Source organism: Polypterus senegalus, chromosome 6 (assembly GCF_016835505.1).
Source record: "Polypterus senegalus isolate Bchr_013 chromosome 6, ASM1683550v1, whole genome shotgun sequence".
Classification (NCBI taxonomy): domain Eukaryota; kingdom Metazoa; phylum Chordata; class Cladistia; order Polypteriformes; family Polypteridae; genus Polypterus; species Polypterus senegalus.
In genome coordinates, this window is record NC_053159.1 from 12,862,346 (window position 1) to 12,882,522 (window position 20,177).

Below are 20,177 nucleotides of genomic sequence, written 5' to 3' on the forward strand. Positions count from 1 at the left end.
AAGTTAGAGTTGGGAGGTGGTGAATGAGACTTCATGGGAGGTGTAGAAGGAGAAACGTATTGCTTTTGTTATGTGCCCTGGAAAGGAGGAAAATAAAGCTCTTTGGAGGTATTGTGTGAAACAAATCATTTTTATTTGAACCAAGGACTGTATTGTGCAGTTGTGTCTGGGGATTTGGTGTGTTGCAATACCCACTACAGGTCACTATATACTGTAAGTTTATATATATTGTGACAGATTGGTTTTGCTATCGCTCCCTTGAACCCTTGTCCAAGACGCCAGACACCAGATAAAAGTCCAAATAGTTGACTTTTTATTAACAGAAAGTGCACAAAGCACCCTCCTCTCCACAATACTCATTAAATAACACAATACTCTACAATAATCAATCCTCCACACTCCCAGACGCGTTGCTACCTTTCCACCCAGCTCAGCTCAACGTCTGGGGATTTCCCACAGTCCTTTATAGTCCTCGACCCGGAATTGTTTCACCCTCTCTGTCCACGTGACTAGGAACACTTCCGGGTCAGATGAAAATCCTTTTTCTTCACCCCGGAAGCACATCATTCCCCTTGTCCATGTGACCCGGACGTACTTCCAGGGCATAGGGCAAATAATATTCTTTGCTCCTCCCTGCAGATTCATCTAGCGGCCCCTGTGGTATCCAGCAGAGCTGTGGATGAAAACTCCACTGTCCAGAATTCCCTGCTGGTCTTAGGGGCACTTCCATGCTGCAGGGAGGGCTCCATCTGGCGGCCTGGGGGTATTGGCCGGGATGACATTCCGGACATAGACCACAATATATATGTGTATATACTGTATATATGAGTGTGTGCACTGTTGTGGATGGCATAATGCCTGAACACACACATATGCCAAATGGTTTACTATTTTATGCTTGCCACTTAATTTTGTTCATCAGTCGTTTCCCACCCTCTTGTGGATGCTAGATGACATTACACCCAGCAATGGCACAGACACCAGACAGACAGAGTGATGTCTTAGTGCTCTATATATATATATATATATATATATATATATTGTGGACGCTGGCCCGGATACAGACAGGAAGACATGTTGTTCATCACCCAACACACTGTTTATTTACAAATATTTACAAAACTGTGCACTCACACCCCAGTGCCTCTTGCACCGATTCCCCCAAATCCAGGCCTCACAGTCTCTGTGCCTTTCTTTCCTGGCCGCCTCCAGTCCTCACTCCAGCTCTGTCCTCTTCCACCCGACTTCTGCCAATGACTGCAGGGAGGCGGCCCCTTATATCCAGCTCCCGGATGAGCACCAGGTGTTCCCGGCATTCCTCCCTTGGCCACGCCCCAGCGTGGCGGAAGTGCCGGCTGTCCTCCCGGCAGCTCTCCAGGTGTCTCCCAAAGTCTTCCCCCCAGCACTTCCTGGTGTGGCGGAAGTGCTGGGCTCTCCGGATATGTAGGCACTGGTGGCCACGGGTCCCTACAGGGCTGGGCTTCCATGCCCTTTACCCGAAGCCCCCAACATAACCAGGGCGGATGCCCCCTCAAGGTCTGGAGGAGGCACAAGCCCTCCTCTGGTCCTCCTGGGCGTCCCGGCCGGGGACCACAATATATATATATATGACCAAACAGGAGTTAAGCCATCAATGTGGCCAAAGGAGAGGAAGAAATCCTCGGACCGAGGAATGGCAATGATGTTTCCTCTCTTGATCGCATTTCCCATAAAGCCTTGCTTCTCAGACTCGCTCATTTTGAGGTGCCTTTCTCGCCTTGTGTCCTCTTATATTCTTTGAGGGTTACTCTCAGTGTGCCTCTTATTCCTTTACTCCTCTAAGCTGACCAATCATACTGCTCTCTGAGACCGGACATACACATAGACCTTAGTGTGTTATTATATAGAAGATAAGTTCCTTTCTACTGCAGCCACAGCCGTGACATCACATAAAAAACATCAATAATAACTCATAAACTTGCAATATTATTTAGGAAAATCGCAACATTTTACTCACCAAAAATTCAGATTATTTGTAAACAAAATCCATCCTCCTCTCTTTCCTCAAAAACAGTTCAATTACTCTGTCGTACAGATTATCCGTGTGCTTCAGTTCCATCAAAAAGTACCTTTCTATCTCATTTGAAGCTAATGCTGAAAGGCGAACGCGCCCTATGGTATTTCTGGCATAAGTTTGAATTCGCTTTAGGGCTGAAAATATCCGCTCGACAGAAGCAGTGTACACGGGAATGCTCACCGCCAAATATACCAATGTGAACAGCCGCCCCATGCTCTCATTCAGATTTTTCTGATGAAGGAAGTCAAGGAGATCAGTGGGAGATTTTCCTAAAAAATCATCGATGGCATACATTACAGTCAGTTCTGTTTTTAGCCGAGACAGATCAAAAAGTGCTCCGTGGCTCTTGTGTTAAACTGAAGAAGGCTGCATGTGTGAAATTTTTCTTGTATTCCCGAAACTTCTGGGGCTCAAGGAGCATGACCAACATCAGGTTTTCGTGGTCTTGAAATCTGGTCTGTGTCTGGCAAATAATATTGTCCAGAATCCTGCCATGGATTTGGCCTTAGTGCATGCGACGATCTTTCGCTCGGAGCGTTTTCGGTGCGTTCAGTGGCCTCGTAGAGTTCCTCATATCGGCTTCTATCCAATCAATGGGTCTGAATACGGTGATGTTGCCGTACGCCTGCTTGAGGGCCCTACTGACACCAACTCAAAATCTGATTGATTGAAGCAACAGGTTAATTGACATTTATTCTGTGTTAGAGTGCCTGCACAACGGATTGTGAAAGCCTCCCTGCCTGGCAACAAATGATGGCTAAAATGTGATTGGTTAAATGCTTTAATACGAAACTCCGCCTCCCATGGCTATCGAGCTGCAGTCTATTATAGTACAGTATATGGATGAAAATACATTCCAGTTATGACCGTTACGCTTAGAATTTCGAAATGAAACCTGCCCAACTTTTGCAAGTAAGTTGTAAAGAATGAGCCTGCAAAATGTCAGCCTTCTACCTACACGGGAAGTTGGAGAATTAGTGGTGAGTGAGTGAGTGAGTGAGTGAGTGAGTGAGTCAGTCAGTCAGTCAGTCAGTCAGTCAGGGCTTTGCCTTTTATTAGTATAGATATACTGGTAGATACATTACATAATTTGAATACATATTTTTTTTTTCCTAGCGTTTCCACAGTTGGCCTTTTTCCTCGCCACTGTCTGACCTGTGAATTCAACCAGCCTCGATGTTCCTACTTCAATGCAGACATCAGCCCCAACAATCAGCACTTCATTCTGCATTGTCAAGGTAAGATGATAATGATCTCCTGTTTGTCATTCATACGGTGAGATCTTCTTTATAATGGAGAATGCATTGTTGAAACAGGTTAACTGATGGACAGATACTGTTGTTTTAATTTATGTTAATTACTTTCTACTTTGTTTTTGATTTATTTGAACAAATTTGTATTCTTATGTGTGATAGTTCTGCATTTAGTGAGTGGTATCATCTATTCTTGCACTTTTCGTTCATAATTGTCATGGCACTCTGCCCCTGCACTTGGTGAGGAGCGCGGTGCAAGAAGAAAGTAGTGTTGTATTCTTGAGATGGCCATGACAGATTGGCCATCCAGCTCCGTCAAGATCAGAGGTGTTTTGTTTTGTGTGTTGTATTTACCCCAGTTTTTGACTCTCGTTGTATGCCCAACCTACCTGGAAGGGGAGTCTGTCTCTTTGAGTTGTCTTTTCCAATTTTGTTTTTGCCTTCTTAGGTAGTCAAGGCTTATCTGTTAAAAACCAGGCCAATTGAGGCATTCCGTGTGTGATTTTTGGGCTACACACGAAACACGTTGTTGTCATTGTATTCCTGTTCTGTACCTTTTTTTCCATTTTTCCATTTGTGATACAGCAGCAAGTTTTGTAATGGGGTTAAACTTTTTCCTTTACCTTTTTTTGTATTTTAGTCGGGTGTTTCCCCAAGCAGTGCAGTTTAGTGTTACTGGCAACTCAACAACTAGTATCATGACGGTGAGCAGGGGTGTGCATGTGAGTGTAGCTTGTCATGGACTGGCACTCCATCCAGATTTGCTTCTTCCAGGACAGCCAGATGTTACCTGGGACCTCAAACTGGAGAAGTGGATTGAAAAACAGATGAATGGATGGAAGAAAATATGTGCCGTCATATTGATGAGCGGCTAATTTTAATATGACACCACTTTGGGTTTGGGCCTTGGTTGTCAGTCACCTAAATGTTAGAAAATTTGATTTTGCCTTCTCAGTGGATTTACACTTTTTTGAAATCCTTAAGCGTGATTTGACTATTTCTAACATAATGTCTGTCGATGTGTGTGTGTGTGCGTCTGTATGTATGTGTGAAAATATATCTCATGAACCATTTAATTATTTACACTCACATTTCATGTTGTTATTATTTATTTATTGTCACATATCACAGAACTTTTCTTTATTTGTGCATACATTTATCTGTTTATTTAATTTTGTCTGAAATATTACCTCACAGCCTGTGGTGTCACTGAAATGATTAAATGAAGAAACAATTACATAGATACATTAAGTGAGATGGGGGGCATGGTGGCGCAGTGGTAGCGCTGCTGCCTCGCAGCTAGGAGACCTGGGTTCACTTCCGGCTCCTCCCTGCGTGGAGTTTGCATGTTCTCCCTGTGTCTGCGTGGGTTTCCTCCCACAGTCCAGAGACATGCAGGTTAGGTGGATTGGCGATTCTAAATTGGCCCTAGTGTGTGCTTGGTGTTTGTGTGTGTCCTGTTCTGGGTTGGTTCCTGCCTTGTGCCCTGTGTTGGCTGGGATTGGCTCCAGCAGACCCCCGTGACCCTGTGTTCGGATTCAGTATGTTAGAAAATGGATGGATTAAGTGAGACATTTAGTCTCATGTGTTATTTTGGTAAATTGTATATATTGACACTTTTTGCAATACATTTTTTGTCTTCATTTTTATTTTTTTGATACAAATATTTCTCCGTCTGTAACATCTCAAATAGCACTGTGATTTTGTTTTTGGGAACTGATGAAAATGAAATCAAGCTTTATAGCACACTGGTGAGGCCTCGTCTGGAGTACTGGGTGCAGTTTTGGTCTCCAGACTACAAAAAGGACATAACAGCACTAGAATATACAAGAGAAGAGCGACTGCTCTGCTGGAAAAAGTCCAGAGAAGAACAACCAGGCTTGTGTCCAGGACTACAGGAGATGAGTTATGAAGTTAGGAGTTAGGAGTCGTAGTGAACTCGATTCTGTCAACCACTATTCAGAAGCCAAGTAGTAGGCTAACAGAATGTAAGGTTATATAGCGCCCTGATGTGTGGAGTACAAGTCACAGGAGGTTCTGCTCAACTCTTATAATGCATTAGTGAGGCCTCGTCTGGAGTACTGGGTGCAGTTTTGGTCTCCAGACTACAAAAAGGACATAACAGTGCTAGAATATACAAGAGAAGAGCGACTGCTCTGCTGGAAAAAGTCCAGAGAAGAACAACCAGGCTTGTGTCCAGGACTACAGGAGATGAGTTATGAAGTTAGGAGTTAGGAGTCGTAGTGAACTCGATTCTGTCAACCACTATTCAGAAGCCAAGTAGTAGGCTAACAGAATGTAAGGTTATATAGCGCCCTGATGTGTGGAGTACAAGTCACAGGAGGTTCTGCTCAACTCTTATAATGCATTAGTGAGGCCTCGTCTGGAGTACTGGGTGCAGTTTTGGTCTCTAGACTACAAAAAGGACATAACAGCACTAGAATATACAAAAGAAGAGCGACTAGGCTGATTCCAGGGCTACAGGAGATGAGTTATGAAGAAAGATTAAAGGATTTAGGAGTCATAGTGGACTCGAAACTGTCAGTGTTCAGAAGCCATTAAGATTGCTAACAGAATGTCAGGTTATATAGCGCCTTTATGCGTGGAGTACAAGTAACAGGAGGTTCTGCTCAACCTTTATAATGCATTAGTGAGGCCTCGTCTGGAGTACTGGGTGCAGTTTTGATCTCCAGACTACAAAAAAGGACATAACAGCACTAGAAAATACGAGAGAAGAGCGACTAGACTGATTCCAGGGCTACAGAGGATGAGTTATGAAGAAAGATTAAAGGATTTAGGAGTCGTAGTGAACTCGACACTGTCAACTACCAGACAGAGTTCAGAAGACATGAAGGAGGCTAACAGAATGTCAGGTTATATAGCGCCTTGATGTGTGGAGTACAAGTCACAGGAGGTTCTGCTCAACCTTTATAATGTGCTAGTGAGGCCTCGTCTGGAGTACTGGGTGCAGTTTTAGACCCCAGGCTACAAAAAGACAACGCTAGAAAAAGTCCAGAGAAGAGCAACCAGGCTGAGTCCAGGACTACAGGAGATGAGTTATAAGGAAAGATTAAAGTACTTACGAGTCACAGTGGACTCAACTATCAAGTTGCAGACAGTGTTCAGAAGCCATTAAGAAGGCTAACAGAATGTCAGGTTATATGGCGCCTTGATGTGTGGAGTACAAGCCACAGGAGATTCTGCTCAGGCTTTATAACACACTGGTGACGCCTCCTCTGAAGTACTGGATGCAGTTTTAGTCTCCAGGCTACAAAAAAGACATAACAGAGCTAGAAAAAGTCCTGAGAAGAGAGACAAGGCTAATTCCAGGATTACAGGGGATGAGATATGAGGATAAATTAAAAGATTCAGGACACTATCAACTTCCAGACAGTCTTCAGAAGCCGTTAAGAAGGCTAACCGAATGTCAGGTTATATATATTGATGTGTGGAGTGCAAGTCCAAGGAGGTTCTGCTCAAGCTTTATAATCCACTGGTGAGGCCTCGTCTGGAGTACCGGGTGCAGTTTTAGTCTGCTGGCTACAAAAAGGACATAACAGCTACGAGGCTGATTCCAGGGGTTGAATTATGAGGAAAGATTAAAAGAGCTGAGCCTTTACAATTTAAGCAAAAGAAGATTAAGAGGTGACATGATTGAATTGTTTAAAATTATGAAGGGAATTAGTCCAGTGGATCGAGACGGTGACTTTAAAATGAGTTCATCAAGAACACGGGGAAGCAGTTGGAAACTTGTTAAGGGTAATTTTCGCCGAAACATTAAGAAGTTTTACTTCACACAGAACCACAGACATATGGAATAAGTGACCAGGTAGTGTGGTAGACCGCATTACTTCAGGGGCTTTGAAAACTTCACTTGATGTTATTATAGAAGAATTAAGTAGATGGGAAGCTTTGTTGGGCCGAATGGCCTGTTTAAAAAAAAATATGTAAATACGGACAGTATGAATGTGAAGCAGGTGGCATGGTGGCCCAGACTTTGTCTCTTTGGTGTTTTTTGTTCCTACTGTGTTTTCATGATTTTTTGTCAGGTTTTTCCCCAAGCTGTGCAGTTTAGTGGTATTTGCAACTCAAAACTGGCACCATGTTGGTGAGCACAGGTGTGTATGTTAGTGTGGCTTGTGATGAACTGGCACTTCATCCAGATTAGTTTTTCCAAAGTGCTTTCCATAGTGAGTGAGGAGCTACTTCAACCACCACTAAAGCGTAGCGTCGACCTGGGTGATGTGAAGGCAACCATTTTTTCACCAGTATGCTCACCACACATGAGCTAGTAGGTGGTGGAGTGGTGAGGGAGATAGCTAATTAGAGACAGGGGATGGTTAGGGCGTCAGAGTGACTAAGTCATGGTGGGTAATTTAGCCAGGATATCGAGATACACTCTACCCTTTACAAAGGATGCCCAGGGATCTTTAATGACCACAGAAAGCCAGGACTTTGGTTTTACGTCTCTTCTGAAGGGCGGTGCCATTTTTACAGCACAGTGTCCCCATCACATCACTGGGGCATCGGGATCCACATTCAGACCACAGGGTAAGAGTCCCCTACCGGCCTCACCAAAACCTTCTCCAGGAGGAGCCCAAGCGTTTTCTTAGATGGTCTTCCATCCAAATTACTAACTAGGCTTTACTGAGAAGCAGCATTGATATAACTGTGCCACCATGCCACCTCAAAATATAACTATTAAATTAAATGAAACCCCAACCCACTCTTTAAGAAGAAGAAAAAGAGTCAGAGCACTGTTTTCAGCTGAAGGGTTCTGCTGAGCAATGACCACACGCTGAGTCATCCCCTCAACACCAAGTTTGCTTGACGGTGCCCATGGCGAATTCTCTGTTTTGCTCCTCTGCATTTCATCAGGAATACATTTTGGAAAACTGCTAGCTAAGAGCTCTAATTAGCACGGATGGGGAATTCAACAGCTCAGGCAAATTCTCTGCTTGTTATTCAATGCTATTGACACGCACTCTGCTTGCACAAGACAATTTTAGGCATCCCTTTATATTTAACCAGCCTATAGCCAAGCATTAATTGAATGCTGAATTCACAATATGATAATGCTGGCATTCTCATGTACAGCAAAATATGATCAATAGCACATCAATATCTTAGCATGTCTATTTTACGGGAGGGCAGAATAATATTTATTTATTTGTGTGCTTCTGTTCAAATGGGATTTGCATCAATGATTATAAAATGAAAAAAAAAAGAAAAAAAAACAGCATTTTTACCCTTTCTGCAAAACACATTCAGTGGGATGTGTAGTGTGTCACAAGAATGAGTCAAAGACATCACAAAGGTTTGGGGCAGTCGCCCGTATATTGTTCCAAGGCTGCAAAATTGAGTGAAATGTTCACAGAAACCGAGTCCAAAACAGAAGTGAATGATTGCGTTAAGATGGCAACTTTATATGCCAAGCAAAGGAAGTGATGTCATCAATGGTGACCGGAACCGGACGTGGCATCATCAGGTGCGCCGGAAGTGACGTCATCGGTGGTAACAGGAAAACCAGAAGTGACATCATCAGTGGCACCAGAACCCTCTGGGATTTCCCATGGATGGTCTATAAGAGACTGAGAGAGACAGTCAGCGCACCCCGCCACCCCCTGGTCTGGCTTGGAATAACAATCATTTAGGTCAGTGATGGCGAACCTTTTAGAAACCGAGTGCCCAAACTGCAACCCAAAATCAATTTATTTATTGCAAAGTGCCAACATGGCAATTTAACCTGAATACCACCTAAAACTGAACACCAGCAAAACCAAAGGAGCTGGTGGTGGATTTTAGGATGCCCAGGCTCCTCATGGACCCCGTGATCATCAGAGGTGACTGTGCAGAGGGTGCAGACCTATAAATACCTGAGAGGGCAGCTGGATGATAAATTGGACTGGACTGCCAATACTGATGGTCTGTGTAAGAGAGGACAGAGCCGACTATACTTCCTTAGAAAGCTGGCGTCCTTCAACAACTGCAATAAGATGCTGCAGATGTTCTATCAGACGGTTGTGGTGGTGTGCTGGGGAGGCAGCATAAAGAAGAGGAACACCTCTCGCCTGGACAAACTGGTGAGGAAGGCAGGCTCTGTTGTAGGCACAGACCTGGACAGTTTGACATCCGTGGCAGAGCGACGGGCACTGAGCAGACTCCTGCCAGTCATGGAGAATCCACTGCATCCACTGAACAGGATCATCTCCAGACAGAGGAGCAGCTTCATCACAGACTGCTGTCACCGTCCTGCTCCACTGACAGACTAAGGAGACCCCCCACTATGCGATTCTTCAATTCCACCCTGGTGGGGTAAACGTTAACATCATACAAAGTTATTGTCTGTTATACCTGCCTCACACTCTCCACCTTGCATTTTTTAACTTGCACTACATTGTTATCACTCTAATTTAATATTGTTATTTATCAGTATGCTGCTGCTGCTGGAGTATGTGAATTTCCCCTTAGGATTAATAAAGTATCTATCTATCTATCTATCTATCTATCTATCTATCTATCTATCTATCTATCTATCTATCTATCTATCTATCTATCTATCTATCTATCTATCTATCTATCTATCTATCTACTGAGCTTTTTGTTTAGAAAAACAACTCATACATTAACATCTTTTGTCTTAAAATAAAACATAACAGAGCTTTCAATGATACAAACAACTTTTTGTTGAAAGGTAAAAGTTTGCATTTGGTGTGCTTTTGAAAAATGAATGTGATTTTTGCTGTTGTATGCATGCTGATAATTTGTCTAACCTTGGCTCATACTTTGTAAGACTGAGAGCAACACATGCAGCACTCAGGTCATCTGTTAGTCTGTTTCTGGTGTCAGATTTGATTTAATTCAAAGCTGAAAACAGCTGCTCACAAGCATAAGATGTTCCAAACAAAGTAAGGAAAGCAATCTCAAGTGCCTTCACTGACTTAAAATTATTTGGCAGAGAATTCCACACTTTAAGGATTTCATTTTCAGAACTAACTGTGCTGTCCTTTGTCATCCCTTCTATCTTCTTAAGTGTTTCCCGCAGGTCTTCCCCATTAACCTCCGTTCCTGTTTCCGTGTCCCCCAACTCTCTCTCTCGCTCTCTTTTCCCCTTTCCATCCGCCTCGTGCTTCTCTTCTATATTACGGGGTCGTGGATCAGATGTGGCGATTAGCAGCTCCCGGAAACAATTACAGATGCGGACGACTCCTCACCTGTGCACTTAAGCGAGGATCGCCCGCATCACAAAGCTCCCGGGAACCGCTCCGGCCACATTACCATAACCCCCTCTAAGCCGCGAGTGCGGTGATTATCTATTAAAACGGTCCTTTTCAATTTTGAGCCGTGGACCCGCTATACCACATCCCCTCCAACCCCACCACGGGAATCACAAACTCAACAGGCTGCAGTCCGTGCCGCACCCTCACGCCGCATGTCAGCCGCCCGCCTTACCCCAGACAGGAGAGGGAGGAAGCGCTCCCATTGGGCTGCTGGGCAGAGGGGCGGGTGATGTGAGAAAAGTCCTCCGGCGTGAGAGGGGGAGCTGGGAGGGGAGCAGCCCGGTCTCGCATCCCTCTGGCTTTATAGTAACGAACTCTGTGCTGGGGTGACGGCGCGCGTCCCCACAAACAGGGCTCTGAGTGCCCCATTTGGCATGCGTGCCATAGGTTCGCCACCACTGATTTAGGTCCTTTAGCTGTCTCCCAATCGCACGTGCGTGACAAGTGAATGAAGGTTTAAAGCTTAAATTCCAAGGCAAGTGACCTTAAACTACGGCTGCCTACGTATAGTATGTTGCTTTTCATGATCTGGAAGAAAAGTCATTTTAATTATTGAAGCTAGAAGATGAGGTCAAATAGTCTTACTGGAGCAACATTGTGGTGAAGTACCGTATATACTCGCGGATAAATCGGGACTTGATTTTACGGTATAATTTTTGGTATTTTACAATGTCGGTTGTATAAGTCGAATGCGGAAAACTTACACTATTGGTGCAAGAGATTATGATATGCTAACGCCCACCTGAGAGAGTAACCACTGAGCACGCGGCCTTTTTTTTCTGTGTATTGTGCGTATGTGACCACATGGTAATACCTGAACTATTCCGAAGCGACATTTTTAATGTTTTGTGTTTTTTGTATCTCACACCCTCACACACTTTTATCGTTAGAGCATCCCTTATCTACGATGGAGTGTTCGAACAGAAGAAAATATGAAGCCGGTTTTAAATTAAAAATTATTGAAGTGGCGAAATAAATTGTTTAAATGCGCTGCTGCAACAAAATTTGATGCGTCTGAGAAACCGATGCAAGATTGGAGGAGGCAAGAAGATGTAAAAAAAAATGAAATGTAAGTGTCACATTTTTGAACAGGCGTATAAATCGGGGTCTGATTTTTTGTAAATTTTTCGGGTTTCAAGGCTCGACTTATACGTGGGTATATACGGTAGTTAGCTTGATGCTTCACAGATGGCTAATATCCTGGCATCCGAGTCCCATCTTGTTCTTACCATTTCTATGTCGAGTATTCTTTGGTTTTCATTGCAATGATATGTAATACTTTATTGTCCACATGTTTTGTGTGTGTGTGTGTGTGTGTGTGTGTGTGTGTGTGTGTGTGTGTGGTTAGTTTCAAGGGACCAGATGTAACTCTCAAACGATAACACACACCTGGGGACAACGCAATAAAAAGTTTGCAGTGCATGATGGCAAAATCCACCGCTGTAAAGGGCTGCTTCCTAACACACCTGCTCCCAATTCCACCGGTCCATGCAGAATAAACCTCCACTAGGGAGAGGGAGAGAGCCATTGAAACTGAATGAAAAAAAAATTGCTGCTGAGAGAAAATAAAATGATTTAGTTGCCGTGAGCTCAAATGCACAATGTAATTGAAGCTTAATGATTCACATGCTTATTTAATGAGTGCAGTAACAGAAGAGACAGCTACTTGGCTCCACGTGTTTGAGAAGTGCTTCTATTTGCTATGATAGCTGTCATTTTGACTATTCCGTTACTATATGGTATCTAAGAATAACACAAAGGATGTCTGGTATGGATCTATGTTCCTACCCTCACCTATGGTCATGAGCTATGGGTAGTGACCGAAAGAACGAGAATACAAGCGGCTGAAATGAGCTTCCTCTGCAGGGTGTCTGGGCTTTCCCTTAAAGATAAGGTGAGAAGCTCAGTCATCTGGGAGGGGCTCAGAGTAAAGCCGCTGCTTCTCCACAGCGAGAGGAGTCAGATGAGGTGGCTCGGGCATCTGATCAGGATTACTCCTGGATGCCTCCCTGGTGAGGTGTTCCGGGCACATCCAACTGGGGAGGCGGCCCCAGGGAAGACCCAGGACACGCTGGAGGGACTATGTCTCCCGGCTGGTCTGGGAACGCCTCGGGATTCCAACGGAAGAGCTGGAAGAAGTGGCCGGGGAGAGGGAAGTCTGGGCATCTCTGCTCAAGTTGATGCCCCAGCGTGACCCGATCTCAGATAAGTGGAAGTTGATGGATGGATGGATGGAATGGATTGGGCATTATTACAGGACTTAAGTAATCCATGGCTCATGTGCCAGTAGGGGATGTGGACCAAGCTAACATTCTTAACCAATTTTTTAAGAGATTTTACCCTCCTACTGCCACCTTCTTCAAATAGTCCTCCAACACCATCCCTACTACTTCAACAACCCTGGAATAGCCAGTGATGAATCCACCTCCTAACATCAGTGTCAGCTGTTCGTAACTGAAGACCAAGTATGGAGACAACTGAAGAAGATACACACAGGAAAATCTGCGGTACCAGATGGAGACGGTCCTGAAGATGTTAAGGCCTGTACAGACCAGCTTTGTGGTGTCCTCTGTCATCTGTTCAGTCTGTCCCTACGGCTCCAGAAAGGTCACCTACTGTGGAAAACATCCTGCACTCAGTGTACAGCACAACAGTAAAACGGAATGAATTGAAAGAAAATTATATTCCATGCTTCGTTAGAAATATTTGTTGCGTTATACGATTTTGTTCTGTTTGGCTTTGAAATTAACACGCAAATACTTTTTAAACTTACACTTTTACTGTAAAACTATTTTTTGAATTAACTTTTTGTCAATATCACATTGAATTTTGATTCTGTGTTTTGACTTACATCATGACAATGCAACGTATAACTGCCCGTGAGTGAATATCGTTTCTTCCTCTCTAATAAATAAACCGACTTTTTCGAATGTTTGTCCCTGTGATTTGTTAATTGTCATAGCAAAAGCTATTCTAAAGGGAAACTGTAAATGCTTTAATACGAATGGCATATCAAGATAACCTTTGGTGTCTAATGCTATCCGCAGAAGATGTACTACATTACCTTTCTTGTCGCCTATTAAAATGCTACATCTTGTCCTATTGCATAGCCCATCACCCATACATAAATTACACAATAACATTACGATACATCCTTCTTTCAACAGTAATTCGGCCGGTGGAAGACCAGACAGTGTTAATGGTTGTAGATATTCTTCAGGATATTATAAGTTGATGTTTTCATCTTCTGCATGATCACCACCAACTGTTTCAGCAGAGTCTATTGATACGTATTTAACCAATTTGCAGTGTAACTGATCGACAATTTTCACGTTAGTTTGTTTGACTTCATCGTTTCTTGGTGCTAGGATTACCCGTCTATTTATTTCTTCTGTTGATAACCCTTCAGGATGAAATTCTTCAATAAGATTTTGACATATTAAATCTTCTTCTATTGGGAACTTAAAGTGAGGAAAATTTATAAGAGCTGAGAGCACAGGAACTGTGTCTGGCAAATGCATCCACACGAATGAGAAGTGAGAGGACTGTGGGCGTTGTTGAAATTGGTTGAGAGAAGGACGGGTCTTGAAAAAAATCTCATGACCAGAGTCTTGCGGGACTTGAAAAAATCTCTTGGCTATAGTCTCATCTTAAGATTTTCTTTTAAAATAGGGAGATATGAGCACAGGCAGTTGAGGTAATGCAGAGGTCCCCCTGCCATCTAAAGATCACAGACAAGTTTGGCCTTCCAATCCGTGTCCTAAAAACTTTCAATCTGTTCTTGAAAATGATATACAGACAAGGATTTTCCACTAACAGGAAATCAGCGGGTAATATGGACATTATTTAAATTGAGTTTACTTAATTGAACAAACTGAAACTAATCAACTAAGCAATAGAGTAATGAGTGAGAAAATACTCTAGTGTCTGCTACCGTTCTGCCACATTTTCAGTGAACTCACAGAGCTTTTCAAACTTAATGCTCATATGGCCAAGTGCGGGAAGAACAGCGACACTTCTTGGAAAGACTGGGTGTGCCAGTCCACCATACCAAACAAAACACCCATCGACATACTTCCTGTTATATGCGTTAATCAAGGCAACAAAAGAAAAAGTTGTTACGCTGGAGAGCCAAAGTCAGATCACTATAGCGGAGCTCCATCTGGTGGGACACTCGAGCCAGAAATGATGCACTCATTCTGTTTCTGTGGCAACTGAACCAAAAGGGGTGGGGTTAGTTGCCCTGACTGGGTGGCTTCTCAGCAGTATAGAGAAAGAAGAGGATGACTGAGTTAGCGATAGCGCCCTCTCTCATCACGGTGGGTTATTACATCACTCGACTGGGCCTGTGAGGAGGCTCTCTGACCTGCACATGAGACACTCATCATTGGCTAAGCCACCAGGCCAAAATTAGGATAATACTGAATATGTAAAAAAAAAAATCAAGTTATGTCTGATAAATCAGTGTTAAAAATATGTATTCCTGTACAAGATAAAGGATGCAGATCTACAGCTCTGATTTTGCTGCAAGGAGGTCTTCCTAAGAACTTAATTCTGATCACACAGGTTTAGTTTAGGTTTATAGGGTTGCAGGGCAGTTCTAGAGTACTGTGGAGTACTGTGTCTTCAGTTGGGTTGGTGAGCTGGTCTGACTTGAACGATGACACCGATCTACAAGTGGCTGATGAGCACTGCTTGGTTGTTTTATGAGATACAATTCTACATGGGACACATTATTGTGAGGAACTGTCATCTGTTATAAAGTAAGACTGTAGCAGGGCCACATAAGAGGTTTTATCTGTGTGTACGTATGTCCTGTTGAGTGATTGTTAAATGTGGATAACAACACTGGCTTTGGCGATTCCTGTTTGTAAATTGCGGTCGGTGCCTTTACACAAGTTTGCACTGATGCAGAGAGGCTTGTGGGATTTGTAGTTTGTATGCACTGTACCGATAAAACCGAAAGAGAAGGATGTGACAGGACTTTTTGATTGCACCATTTTTCTGATCGACTATATCGTCAGCAGCTCCTAAACCTTTCATTAACTGGGCATTCATAGTGGAAAAGGATGGTGCTCGGACACCAGATTTGAGTACGGCGGTGGGTTCTTTTTCCTCCAAATTCAGTCCACTGGTGCTCTTTGGGAAGAGGCGCACCTCCGAATACTATTCTTCTGGACTCTTGTGGTAGGACAGTATTTCACTATACAAGTTCCGGGAAGCAGTTTATTAAAAGGGCATGTTCTACACTTCTTTCCATCCTTTAACCATAGTTTATGTTTACAGAACCACTTCCGTCACCTATAGTAAGAAGTTTTCCCAGAACTGTAAATATCATTGTGTGGGGGTTTGTTTAGTACTTTTGTCATTATTTTGCTTTACCGTGTTTGTTAGCAGTTATTCTACTAAATAAGGAATCTTATATATAAACTTCTACGCGTGGAACTTTGTGTGTCTGTCTGTCTGTCCGGGCTGGAAAATGCGAGGCTACAGCATGAAGCTCAAAGAAGGTGACTCTGGTCGCCAAAGTGAAACCATCGAGAAAAGAGAAACTCACTTAGCCACTAATACGCAAGCGAGGTAAGCAGATCGGCAAAATGAAACCTCTGAGGAGAGAGAACCTCACTTTGCATCTGACAGACAATGGAGGCAAGCACATCAGCAAAACGAAACATCTGAGGAGAGAGAAATTCGCTTACACAGCTAGTAATATACTGTATAAACATCTATGCATGGAAGTGTGCGTGTGTGTCTGTCTATCTGTCTGGCCCAGAAGTGTGAGGCTACAGCAGGAAGCTCAAAGAAAGCGACTCTGGTCACCAAAGTGAAACCGCCAAGAAAAGACAAACTTGCTTAACCACTAATACACAAGCAAGGTAAGCAGATCGGCAAAACGAAACCTCTGAGGAGAGAGAACCTCGCTTAACCGCTGACAGACAATGGAGGCGAGCACATCAGCAAAACAAAACCTCTGAGGAGAGAGAAACTCACTTAGCCACTAATACACAAGTGAGGTAAGCAGATCAGCAAAATTAAACCTCTAAGGAGAGAGAACCTCACTTTGCTTCTGACAGACAACGGAGGTGAGCACATCAGCAAAACAAAACCTCTGAGGAGAAACTCGCTTACACAGCTAGTAATATACTGTATAAACATCTATGCATGGAAGTGTGCATGTGTGTCTGTCTATCTGTCTGGCCCAGAAGTGTGAGGCTACAGCAGGAAGCTCAAAGAAAGCGACTCTGGTCGCCAAAGTGAAACCGCCAAGAAAAGACAAATTTGCTTAACCACTAATACACAAGCAAGGTAAGCAGATCGGCAAAACGAAACCTCTGAGGAGAAAGAACCTCACTTTGCTTCTGACAGACAATGGAGGCGAGCACATCAGCAAAACAAAACCTCTGAGGAGAGAGAAACTCGCTTAGCCACTAATACACAAGCGAGGTAAGCAGATCAGCAAAACAAAACCTCTGAGGAGAGAGAAGCTCGCTTACACAGCTAGTAATATACTGTATAAACATCTATGCATGAAAGTGTGCGTGTGTGTCTGTCTGTCTGTCCGGCCCAGAAGTGTGAGGCTACAGCATTAAGCTCAAAGAAAGCGACTCTGGTCGGCAAAGTGAAACCGCCGAGAAAAGAGAAACTCACTTATTTGCAAATACGCAAAGGTGGCAAGCAGAGCGGAAAAACGAAACCTCTGAGGAGAGAGAAACTCACTTACACAGCTAGTAATATCTAAACATCTATGCATGGAAGTGTGTGTGTGTCTGTCTGTCCGGCCCAGAAGTGCGAGGCTACAGCATGAAGCTCAAAGAAAGTGACTCTGGTCGCCAAAGTGAAACCGCCGAGAAAAGAGAAACTCACTTAGTTGCAAATACGCAAAGGAGGCAAGCATGTCGGCAAAATGAAACCTCCGAGGAGAGAGAAACTCGCTTGACCGCTAATGCACAACTGATGCGATTGATTGATTGAAGTGGCAGAATCCATAGTTTCTAGGAGCCCGGGCTTTTTACAGCACTGGCTTACACAGCTAGTATTTATATAATTGTGTGTTGGGTGTGTAATTAATCTATATGAGCATTTTTCTGGGGTGTTGCTAGCATTCGGGTGGCAGGGTGGAAATACCGTAAGGCTTACGGGTTGGCCCGATTCCATCCGTCCCTCGTTTTAAATGCGTAATGGCTTCTTTGCTGCGTAAATCTTGAGGCAACCTTCATCCTTTACTAGAAGTCTGGGGGTGCACTACAACACGTTGTGAATGTAAGGCAAACCAACCTCAGCATTGACTGAGATTAGATTGCATTAGATAAACTGTATTAATCCTAAGGCAAAGATGCATACAGCATCTGAAAAATGAAAAGACCAAAGATGAAGACTCAGAGGACAAAAAATAAAGCCCATCAATGAACTGATCAATACATGAATGTATATTGTGTAAAAATTTCAAAAGTACATTTGGAAAATGTACTGAATTGTCTGATAGCACTGGGAAGACCAGATGCTCTTCTTAGCACACCACAGTGGAATGAAGCTGTGGCTAAATGTGCTCCAAGAGGGTGTCACCTAGAGGGGATTTTTCATGATAGCATCCGATTTTTGCCACCATCCTCTTTTCCACAACAGCTTCCCATGTGTCCAGGGTTGGCACTGTGATCGAGCAGGCCTTCCTGATAAGTTTGTTCGGGCTTTGTGCTTCTTTTGTGCTCAAAATGCTTCGCCAGAAGACCACAGAACACTGAGCAAAACCACACTGGCTACCATGGACCGGTAAGAACATTTTCAGCAATTTGCTGCAGACATCACAAGACCAGAGTCTCCTTAGCCAGTCCAGTCTTATCTGGTCCTTTTTGTCCAGCGAGTTGTTTATGTGAACCCTCAGGTCTTTTTAGCTCTGCACCACATGGATGGTGACTGGTCTCAGAGTCTTCTTGGCCCACCGGAAGTCCACCACCAACCCTTTTGTTTTGCTGATGTTGAATTGAAGGTGACCACAAGACAAAGTCCTCCATGACTTTCCTGTACTCTGACTCGTTTCCATTATTAGTGAAGCCTATGATGGAGGAGTCATCTGAAAACCTCTGTAAATGTCAAATGTTGGTAAAGAGGAAGGCAGACATGACAGTTCCCTGTGGTGCTCCAGTATTATAGACCACCATTTCTGGCACAGAGTCTCTAAGCCTCACAAACCTCTATCTATTGATCAGGTAGTTCATGATTCAGCAGATTATGGGGGCATCAAGTTTCAAAGCCTTGAGCATTTTTCCTCATTTGATGAGACAGAAGGTTAAAGGCACTGGAAAAGTCAAAGAACATGACACTGAGTGGGGTGCCAGCGTTGTCCAAGTAAGAGTTGGCTCTGTGGAGCATGCAGATCAGAGCGTTTTCCACACCTGTATCTGTCTGATAGGCAAACCGCAGAAGATCTCGATGTTCTGAGACCAGGGGGGTCATAGCTGTTTCATGCTAAATGGAAGTAGTAATGGGAGTTGGTTTAATGAATGATCTAATACAGGGGTCTCCAACCTTTTTTCCCTTGAGAGCTACTTTTACAAAATGAAAATGGCCGAGAGCTACTCATGTTTTCTAATGTTTCTTCTCATAGCTTATTTCAACCCAGACAAACTGAATAAGCTTGTCCTGCCTGAACATTAACAAAATGTTGGTGTCCACAACACACGTTTTGCATTAAAACATCACAAAAAATATTTAGTTCACCTGCAAGTGCATTTTGTTTGTCTGTATGCATTTTCTAGTGTATCTCACAGTATTGAATTAAAACATGAATACTGTCAAAACAAAACAATGCAATTTCAAATCCACAGATATTCCTTATTTCATTTGTCATTTTGTCACATGTCAATACTTCACTTTATTCACATGTCCAGTCGCAGGTATGATGTGTTTTTTAGTTAGTCAGACGACTCAACAAGAGAGGGAGGTGTCTGGTGGAGTGGAGCCCCCTTAGGTTCGCTCTTATGGACTCATTTCAATGTCCGTCTGTCAGTCTTGATCTGAACTTTGACTTCATGACATTCATGTCAGACTCACAGAGGTGTGGAGACCCAAACAAAGCAGACATTTTCAGAGCTGCTTGGTGAAGATTCTTCTAGTTATCTGGCTCTACTAAACTCCAGAAATGCTGAGAATTCTGTTGAGACTTTAACGGCACATTATTTTGAAGGGTTACTAATACTGTATACAATATATAAAATACAACATCTGTCTGTCTGTATGTCTGTCCGCTTTTCACGAGAGAACTACTTCACGGATTTAGATTGTTTTTTTTTTCTATAATTTGCTTGAACATTCCGGTTGATTTTGCGACTTCTCTCATTTCTCTATATGTATCAGAGTTCGCTTGTGGTTTCGATTTATTTGCGCGAATCCGAGATCCACGAAACAGGTCGGTGGGAGGAGACTTCCTCACTCACTTGCCAGCTTTGGGCCGTGTTCCTTAACTCCGCTTAGCTAGCGAACAAGAGAACAATTGAATCCAACTTTGTTTGATATTTAAAATAAAGAGTTACTTAGGTCTTGATGAGTTTGAGTCCGGATATTCTCTTAAGTGTATGCCACATTGAAAATATA

The 20,177-nt window shown here is 43.3% G+C and overlaps 1 protein-coding gene across 2 annotated transcripts in view; it reads left to right on the plus strand.

Moving 5' to 3' along the window:
• The window catches only part of LOC120530791 (inactive dipeptidyl peptidase 10-like), an 898,875-nt gene that overhangs the window by 830,100 nt on the left and 48,598 nt on the right, over positions 1 to 20,177 (plus strand). For both annotated transcript variants that reach the window (XM_039755400.1, XM_039755402.1), the window contains exon 16: positions 3,173 to 3,294. In XM_039755400.1, coding sequence (XP_039611334.1) covers positions 3,173 to 3,294 — 122 coding nt within the window. The remainder of the gene's footprint in view (positions 1 to 3,172; positions 3,295 to 20,177) is intronic.